The following is a 9619-nucleotide window of genomic DNA, read 5'->3' as shown; positions in this document are numbered from 1 at the left end:
AAGTAAGCCAGACTCAAAGGAACTTAGGCTCAATGGTTTCCCTCATTTGTCATAATCAGTAGAAACCTTGGGCTCTACTAGCAGAGATCTGCAATATAGCAAAATCTTGATACATAAGGCCATATAGTATGAAGCTAATTGAAAGGACCTCCAGGATATTGAAACAAAAGCCATATAACGAATAATGAGTACCAAGACATGTGAAAGGGTATCAATGTATGTGAATTAATGCACCGTCTATCTGGCAAATATCATGTAACCCTTTTATTAATTACAATAAAAATATTTTTTAAAAAAAAGAGGGGATAAGGCTCTAGACATATAGTCCTGACATATAGGAGGACTATTGGCCATACCTTGAGGTAGCACTGTCCATTCAAAACGCAAATCAGGGCCTTTATAATTTAATGAAGGAAGGGAGAAGGCAAACTTCTTAGTATCTTCCAGGTGGAGAGGAATAGAGAAAAAACAATCTTTGATGTCTGTGACTATGAGATATTGGTCATTAGGAATGGCAGGTATCCCGGGCATCCCCCTTTGGGGGGGGTCCCGAAAAGTTCCATCCTCTCATTTTTTTTTTTCTCAAATCTTGGAGTAGTCTCCACTTGCCATTAGGCTTTTTAATCACAAATACTGGGGAGTTCCAAGGGCTCAGAGAGTGTCGGAGATGTCCCAAATGGACTTGTTAGTCAACCAAATGATGAAGTTGCTCTAATTTTTGGCAAAGTAGTGGCCACTGCCCCACCCAAGACAGGGGGACCCGGGGTCCAACGTATTTTCGGTGTCCCTGGAGGAGCAGTGGCCCTTAGGATTGGGGGTGAGGCCGAGAACAGGAAAGCGGTTGATCCCTTCTGATTATCGCAAACGCAGGGTGGTCCCTATAATTTCTTTGACCCTCAAGAGAAGACTGCCGATACTTCTCATCATCCAGGGGATTATCATAAAAGGCTTTATGGTCAGTGGTAATAAATGCTTCTGCTTCCCCTAATACATCTTGGCCCAGCAAATTGGCGGTTAAGCCTGAGGCCACTAGGGGGCGAACTTCTCCTGTATTGCCATCGGGATCCTCCCAAGTTACCCAATCAGCCGTCTGCGGCAATCCTGTCTGTCCTCCAACCCCCAACGGAGGCGGGCCGGCAGCCAGCTTCCACTGAGTGGGAATTTCCTCTCTTCTAAGCACTGTCTGATCCGCACCTGTATCAATGAGGCACTCGAAGGGCTTTCCCCCTATAGTGAGCACCACCTCTGGCCTGCTCCCAGACATGAGAGGCACCAGCCAATGCGCACACGCTGGAGTTTTCCCCTTATTTAACGGGGCTGGGGTACACCCCTCTTGGAGTTTAAAGGCCTGCCCTGAATATCAGTTTTGGATTGGCAGTCTGTAGCCCAGTGAAATCCTTTTCTGCACTTTGGACAGGGGGTGCGAGGCATGCTGGAGTCTTGTGATTTACTGGGTGGAAGCAGGCGAGGTGGCTTATTGGGGAAGTCTTTCTTAAAATGTCTCTCCTGACCGCACCCAAAACAAGTACCACCTCTCCCAGGGAGTGCCTGCCTGAGGGCGTAAGCAAGGGCGGCCATAGCATCTCTGCGGGAGGCCTGCAGCACGGCTGCCATCTCTGTGCCCAATGGGAATGAATACCTATGTCCTGGGTGGCCACGATCCACCTCTCCATAGATCTGCTTTTTAATCCTGAACAAGCCATTTTGTGCTCATCGTTCATACCCTCCCAAGCCATCATCTTAACAAACTGGTCCCTAAGCTCTCCCGGGGGGAACTTTCTTTTTATGCTCCTCTCAACTCTATCAATTAAAGTGGACAGGTCCTCTCCTGGTCTTTGGTTAATTCCTGCTATCGGAGACTCAGAGGGACCCTCCTCAAGTTTTCTCCAGGCCACTAGGCCCGGAGCTCTGATCTGGTCCTGATAGGGAGGGGGTATGGCTGCCTGCTGGACCCCAGCTGAGTATTGATCAGAGATCCCTGTAAGCATCCCCAAAGTAATGGGGATTACAGGTTGGGCCTGCTGGTTCCTCTCAGCCTGTTGGCGGCATTCTTCCTTATACAGGGCACACCACGTAATAAAAAGGGGGCCCGGAAGAACTGCTTTGGCCAGAGCCATCCAATCGGCCGCAATACATGGTCGATGAGCAAGGCCCTGGAGGAGGGTTTCCGTCCAAGAAGCATTAGGGCCATCTTCTAAGACATCCTTTTTGAGTTCCTTAAGGTCACCAGGCTCCCATGGATACCAGCCTGCAGAATGGTTACCGCCTGGGTTAACATTAATAGGGAATAGCTGGCAGGACTCCAAACCAGATGGTGGGTGGAGTCCTGGTGCCATGGGGGTTGGGAAGCTAGCAGGGCAGCCCAGGCCCCAGACCCTTATGCAAAACTGCTGAGGCCTCAGGGTCTGGGTATGATGGGGGAGGAGCAGAGGGTGATGTCTTTTGGAGCTCTTTCACATCTCCCAGATAGGAGTCTGGCCTTTCTGTAGACAATGAGAGATTAGGATCTCCGCCCAGGAGAAAAACAAGTCTTTAGAGCATACAAGACTGAATAAACTCCTAGTGGAGGAATCTCACCTGGATTAATCTGGGCATCTCTGATCACTTGCTCTATCTCATCCCTGGTGTTCCAGTCAAACAAGTTGCTAGCTGGCAGCCACAGAGCTATTTTAACTAAAGTATCCCAAGCTTTAGCTGTCTGTGCAGCTAAAATCTCTAACCCTCAACTCTTAAGGAGAATCTTAAGAGAATCAAGAGAAGGGTCATTCTTAGAAAAAGTCTTTCTCATATTTTATGGGAGTATACTTACCCGCAGTCGGATTGGCTCATCGGTGGTGAGTTCTCGAGCACGTGGAGCCCTCACACAAAGTTTCCTCACACGGGGCACCAGTTGTTGCTACTGTAGAGCAACACGGGTATGGGGAGGGACACCCAGGGCCAGCCTGAAGTCCCCAGGAGCAGAGTGAGATGGTAAGTATCGATGACCCAGCCCTCCCCCAATTACCGGGGAAGAAACCACACTGAGCCAGGAGCTGTGTCAGCCATGAAAGTGCAACAGATCTCTCTCTTTTATTGCGTCAGGCAATTAGTTATATACTGTCGGGGAAAGAGAAGGTGGGAACTGGAAGCTAGCCAATAGGAAGAGGGCCACCGTGCTACCACTAAGGGTCTGGGGCAAACTTTTACTGGGTGTGACAAGTGCAGGAAAGCCCGAGAGACCTGCACTGCTGCGGGGCGGGGGGTCTCAGTTGAATCACATACACAGAGATGCCTTAAGAGAGGTATGCAAGGAGCACAAGGAATGCCTGGCCAAAGCCCTTCAATGACCTCTGAGACGGAATAATGATCAGGCCTCAGAGATGAAGGTCAGGCACCAACAATACTGCTCAAATATAATTCTACTTTTGTCAAAAAAAAAACCCACTTACATTTTCTCTTAGCTCATTGTCACTATTAAATGAAGCTTATATTTAGTTTTATTATCATGAGTTGCCGATCAAACATGTGAAATGTAAATTCAAAAAATTTTTTCATATATTTTTATTGTAATTAATAGAAGGGTTACAGATAGAAGGTGCATTAATTCACGTACATTGATACCCTTTCTCATGCCTTGGTCCCCATTTCCCTCCCCCCACCCCCACATAAATTTTAAAATTTAAATGTGTATGATGGCAAATGTCATGATGAAGACAGAGAGATAATTGGGTCATATATATACATATATATATATATATGTGTGTATGATTAGAAAGACTAAGATGTGATTTGGGATTTTACATTTAGTTTTAAACAACCATGCAATCAATCACAAATATCTCATAGTTAGATGCCAGTGACTTATGCCTTAATCCTAGCTACTTGAGGGGCTGCAATCTGAGGATGCTGGCTCAAAACTAACCTGGATAGAAAAGCCCATAAGACTTTTTAGCTCTATTGCTATTTTACAAAGCACTTCTCTGGTAGTCCTCCTTGCCCTGACCTTTACTTTGCACACTGCAGTAACAGAGTCACTCTAATGTTCATGTTTTTCTCTTGGTCTTTTCCTTCTATTCATGCTCATGCTCTGTTTTAATATTGTAAGACATTTTTTAAAATCATACAGTTGGGATTCTTTTTAAAATAAATAAACAAACTACAATATTAAGTAGGCATGGTATTTCGTGCCAGTATTGCTAGCTCCTTAGGAGGCTCATCAGGAGGTTCACAGTTTGAGGCCAGTCTAGAGAAAGAGTTTCCAAGATGGCTTTGTTGAATGCCTGAAAAAATAAAATTTCTTATAATTTTTTTGGAATATATTTTTAAGAAAAAATATTTTTATCTCAACAAAGGCTTCTAAAGATGAAACAATGCAATGAAAAGTTTTAGAAATTTTGTTTGTTTTAGCCCGTCCTGGGGCTTGAACTCAGGGTCTGAACACTATCCTTAGGCTTTCTCAAGGCCAGCCTTCTATCACTCCAGGCACAGGACCACCTACAGCTTTTGTGTGTATATGTGTTACCGAGGAATCAAACCCAGGGCTTTGTGTATGCTAGGTGAGCACTCTACCACTAAGCCAAACTCCAGGCCCTCAGGATGCTTTTAATTGGGGTAAACTAGAATTTGAAAATGTAGATCTATTAGGTCTGGTTTAGAGTAATTATGATAATTAGTTAATAATACTTGACTGAAGCATTCCTGCTAGTGATGATAAGTGCTGCCTCCTCAGATCTGATCTGATGTTTGAAATCCCACTTTCTAAAATAAATCTTTTCTGTATGTGGCTGGCTCTGTGAATGAATAATTCCTGAAGAATGAAGAAGATTAAGTCATTCTGGGAGTTGTTTCAATTTATTTTTTAAAAAAGAAAAGAAAGAAAATGTCTATGGTCAGAGATTTTCACATGTGTTTCTTTTTGTGTTCATATATAGCCTGTATATCCCCTAGACATTTACTCCATAAAGAGTGTAATCACAAACCTTGTGACTAGAATATTTTTTGTTTGTTACCATGTTGTTCTAGAAACTATGGATAGTCATTGTTAGCAAAAAACAGGTATTTTCTCATCCAATAAAATCTCCACAATTAGGTACATAGGAGAGAATAGCCTTTACTAATTCAGTAAATGAATTATGAATATGACAACAATAATTGCTAGGCTTTGAATAATGAAGAATAATAACCTTCCTTCTTTCCTTTTTTTCTTTTTTCTTTTTTGTTTAGTATTGGTGTTTGAGTTCAGGACCTCACACTTACTAGACAAGCATTGTATGGTTTCAGTCAGGCCTCCAACTCTAGAAATAATTTTATTAATTTGAAATACTGAACTAGTTAATGATGATTGCAACTCAGGTTCTAGACCACACTGTATGCTTGGAAAAGAGCCTTGGGTACCAGGGAGGAGTTCATGTTACTCTGAGTTTCCAAGTGGCTAAATTAATTAAGGAAATGCTTTCTATTATTCATTGGATAAAAAGTATATTGGTGACTTAGAAGACAGTGTTTGGGGCCCTGATGCTTTAGATGTTTCTTTTTCCCCTCTAGATATGATACATGGCACCAAAAGAAATATAAAGTGAAGTTCTCATTAGTATTCCAGCAAAAATACAGTAATGGATTTGGGGGATAGATGCTTATTTTTTTAAGTGTTCCAGTCCATGGTCTAGATGAAGAGATTGAGTACATGGTATTAACAACTTCCTGTATATATTTACATTTGTCACCATCTGGAAATGTGATATATATATTATTTAATAATTCCTTAAAATATTCATGCCAACTGCTTTCTTTAGCTTTAATCTCCCTATCCATAAAGTAGAAATAGTTCTTTCTGTATAGAACTGTGAGAACAAGGTTGAAATGTTAAAAGTACTTAGCCCTTTACCCGCTAATTCAGTAAGCCCTTATTGTAAAGAAAGGACAGACCCAGACTTGCTTAAGGGGGAGAAAAACACATTGACAAACTTTTATATACTGACCATGAAAGAATCCGTGACTCTGGGTAGATGGAACCTATCTTTTCCTCACAAACATGAGCAGAGCTTTCCTCACAAAAACATTTCAAGGTACAGAGAAATAAACTTTCAGTCCACAAAGTTCTAGCCCTAATCTATCTGAGAATGGAAATTCTCCAATTTCAAGTCTTCAAAGTCAGAATCTCTATAATCATTCACACTAGTATACTACCATAGTAATATGTCCAGCATGGTTTGGGCTTGATTCAGTAAGAATATGTTACTGAATTAGTTGGCTTACTTGATACAAGCCAGTGTATTAGAGAACATACATCTGAATTAATCGGTATTTTAAGAGGCAGATCCACATGCACTTGTAGTTAACAAAACCTTATCAATAACAGAATAATGCTTATTCCCAATAGCAAATGGCTGTGCTTTCTAATAGTCATCTAAAAATAATTTTGGATCACCAAAGTAGGGATTCAGAACCAAAGCAAAACTTGAAATTACCATCTTCTCATTTAAAATACTATTTCTGCTGATCCTCAGCACCAGTGCAGTTTACATTGTTTGTCCAGACGAAGGTTACAGGAGCACAGGACTACCTCAGAAGCTTCTGAAGGTTACAGGAGCACAGGACTACCTCAGAAGCTTCTGTGTTTATGTCTGGCTTAAACAGAATGAAATTCTTTGGCTTCATATGGACCTAGGATCAAAGCTTAGTCCTAAAGCAGATGCAATGAAATAAATTTTGGATTTGTTTGCTTTCAATGACTAGTAGTAGCCAAAGCTATTAAATGACTTATAAATGTTTAGGTCCTACTGAATTTAAAATATAGGCAGACATTTTGATGAATTATATTGCTCTTTTTTGAAGTGCAGAAAGTAGACCTATTCTGATTGTAAGGTCTCCCGAAAGGAAACTCCACACAGTTCAGGAGAAGAGGGTTTATTGCGTGAAGATAGAGCAGACTCCTGCCACCCAAGATGGAGTCAGGAGAGCAAGAGAGTTTAGGGCGGGAAGTGAGAGATTATATAGGGGGAGGGGTATAGACAGCAGAAGTGGATGTGATCTCAGAGGATGGGGAAATACCTCAGTGGGGACTTCCCACTGCCCCCAGGCATGCCAGTTACAGGTGCTGCATGGGGATTTCCAGGGCGCAGGGGGAGAGCCAAGGGAAGAAGTCATTTCTTCCAATGGGACCTAACATTCCCGCATTCTGATAGTTGTAAAGGGGCACCAACTCTTTCTGGCTACTTCCTGCTGACAAGGAGCATCAACATGGAGGGCAGAAGGTGGGGATGCTATCCATCCAGAAGGAGCAGTTACAGTTCCATGGTAGTGAATGTGCATATGTGTCCTCGGATGAAATTCAAAAGAAGTCTTAAGAGGCAGGGGTGCCATCTTCTTCAGGGTTGCAAGATACCTTGGTGTCATAGAAGGGGCAAGAGCAGGAGCCTTTTCACTCTTGACAGAAGAAACCACTGTGGCTGTCCGTTGAGCTAAACTGCAGTGGGAGCGGTCAGCAGGACCTGATGAGGGCCTGTCCACTTAGGGTGTAAACCAGACAGATTAAGGGTCTTAAGAAAAACTTGATCCTCAGGCAAAATTGGGGGAGAAGGAAAAGGGCTTTAAGGGGCTGAGGGAGTCTTGGATATGGGACAGCGGGATAAGATTAGAAAGGAATGTAAAAAAGGAAAGTTATCTGTTCTACATGGGTAGTTGCAGAGCAAGTAAGAAGGCCATCTACACCCACTACTGAGAACTGGGAAGGAAAAGACAGGCTGGAATACAATGAATAACTGGCTCCCATATCCAAAAGAAAGGATACACATAGCTTGCCTGCAACCTGGAGACATACCTTGGGCTCCTCCATCGTGATGCTTGTGGGATCCAGCGGCCCTGGGCAGCATCACACTTCCTTTGCCAAGCTGAGTATCTTGGATAAGTTGGGCTCCTCCCCATGTGTGGGGGGTAAGGGAGGGACTGGACCACCTTGTAGAGACGAGGAGGGATAGTCAACTCCCCAGTGTCCCAGCTTTGGCAGGGTCCAGAGGGTGGTTGTAGAGTAGGGCAAGCCCTTGCCCAGTGGCCTTCCTTGCCACACTTAAAGCATGGTCTGGGTGGTGTGCGTTGGGTGCTTCTTCTTTGAAGAGCCCGAAGGGCAGCAGCCAGGAGCTGGCAATTTTTCCTATTATGGGCAGCCTTATCAGCTTTTTTCTATTCCTCCTGGTTGTTAAAAACCTTAAAGGCCATGCTCACCAGATCTCCTTGTGGGGAGGGGGGTGTTTGAGGGCCATTCTCAGCCTTTTTCAACTTTTTTTTTTTTAATATCGGGAGCTGATTGGGAAATGAAATGGCTATTAAGGACCACTATACCTTCCTTTGACTCAGGGTCCAGCTTAATATAATGCTGGAGAGTCATTGTAAGGTGATCAAGAAATTTGGCCGGGTTTTCAGTGGGTCTCTGGGTAACCTCCTTTAGTTTATCATTGTTGACTGCATGGTGGGCTGCCTTCTGGAGGCCAGCTACCAGGCAGGTTACCATTCTATTTCTGCCAACCCTTCCAGGCGCATTATTTTCATAATCCCATTTGGGCTCTTCCCTGGGCACAGCTGTTGCCCTTACTGGGAAAGTATTGTCTAGGCTGTGGGTTTCATCAGCATGTGCCTGGGCTGCAACCCAAACCCTTTCCTTTTCTTCAGAGGTAAGGGTAGAGGACAGGACTGTATATAAGTCATGCCAGGTGAGGTCATAAGTCTGAGCAAGGTATTTAAACTCTTTGGTAAAATTATTAGGGTCTTTGAAATAAGATCCCAGTCGCTTCTCGATCTGGGAAAGTTGGGTCATGGAAAAGGGGGCCTGCCCATGAAAATCTCTGTCTTCCCCTGCCACCTCCCGCAGAGAAAATAAGGGGGCTGCTGGAGGCTGTGAGCCACCAGTGAAGGACTGGGTGTGAGCTTCGGGAGGTGAGGAAAAAGGAGATGAAGTGGGAGGAGCAGGAAGGAAAGTTTCAGCTTGGGGAGGAGAAGCAGAGTCTTCAGTGTTGAGCAGGGGATCAGGCACTTTAAGTTTAGGAAGAGGTTCCGGGCTCTTAGGTGATTTGGCAGGGACAGGCTGCCCCTGTGCCAAGAGGATAGGGGAAGTTGAGCAGGATTGGTAGAGAGAAGGGCAAGCATGGAGAGCAAAGAAAGCCTGAACATATAGAACCTCTGGCCATTTAGCATTGCGTCGGCAGAAACTGTCTAAATTCCTGAGAATATTATAATCCAAAGTCTCGTTTTGGGGCCATTGAGACCAATTGTCTAGCTGATACTTTGGCCAGACACAATTGCAATAAAAGATGAGCCATTTTGGCTTTATGGAGTCCCTGAGTAGAAGAACATCTAAAGAGAGTAAAAGATATCCCAAAGGGGTATCCCAGTTTGGGTAAGACTGATGAGACCCCATTGTAATAAGAAACACTAAGAGGAAGTGAAGTCTGTGAGGATGGGAGTGGTCAGTGAGGAGGTAGGGGAAGAGTTAGTGAGGACATGGGGGGGCCCAGTCGGTGAGGACACCAGGAGGGGGTGGAGTCACTGAACATGGGGCAGAGTCAGTGAGGACACCAGGGAGGGGTGGAGTCGGTGAGGACTGTCATTGGGTAGAGTCAATAAGGATGTTGACTGGGAAAGTAGAGTG

General features: G+C 44.1%; 1 protein-coding gene across 1 annotated transcript; it reads right to left on the bottom strand.

Annotated features, from left to right (window-relative positions):
• Positions 1 to 1308: 1308 nt before the first annotated feature.
• LOC150069283 (endogenous retrovirus group K member 113 Gag polyprotein-like) lies at positions 1309 to 2336 on the bottom strand. The gene is made up of 2 exons (XM_090330816.1): positions 1861 to 2336; positions 1309 to 1690 (listed from the first exon to the last, which is right to left on the bottom strand). The coding sequence occupies exons 1-2, from the start codon at positions 2334 to 2336 to the stop codon at positions 1309 to 1311; spliced, it is 858 nt and encodes a 285-aa protein (XP_090186942.1).
• Positions 2337 to 9619: the final 7283 nt, after the last annotated feature.

This window comes from Megascapheus bottae, chromosome 1 (genome assembly GCF_031878675.1).
Source record: "Megascapheus bottae isolate mThoBot1 chromosome 1, mThoBot2.hap1, whole genome shotgun sequence".
Classification (NCBI taxonomy): Eukaryota; Metazoa; Chordata; class Mammalia; order Rodentia; family Geomyidae; genus Megascapheus; species Megascapheus bottae.
This window is presented reverse-complemented; position numbering and strand designations above follow the sequence as displayed.

What these genes read in the sequence shown, in the direction of transcription:
- LOC150069283 (XM_090330816.1), bottom strand. Translation starts at nt 2,336, where the DNA reads ATGGCACCAGGACTCCACCCACCATCTGGTTTGGAGTCCTGCCAGCTA. An exon ending in CTTGAGGAGGGTCCCTCTGA is followed by an intron (nt 1,691 to 1,860) that starts GTCTCCGATAGC and finishes TGGCTTGTTCAG; the next exon opens with GATTAAAAAGCAGATCTATG.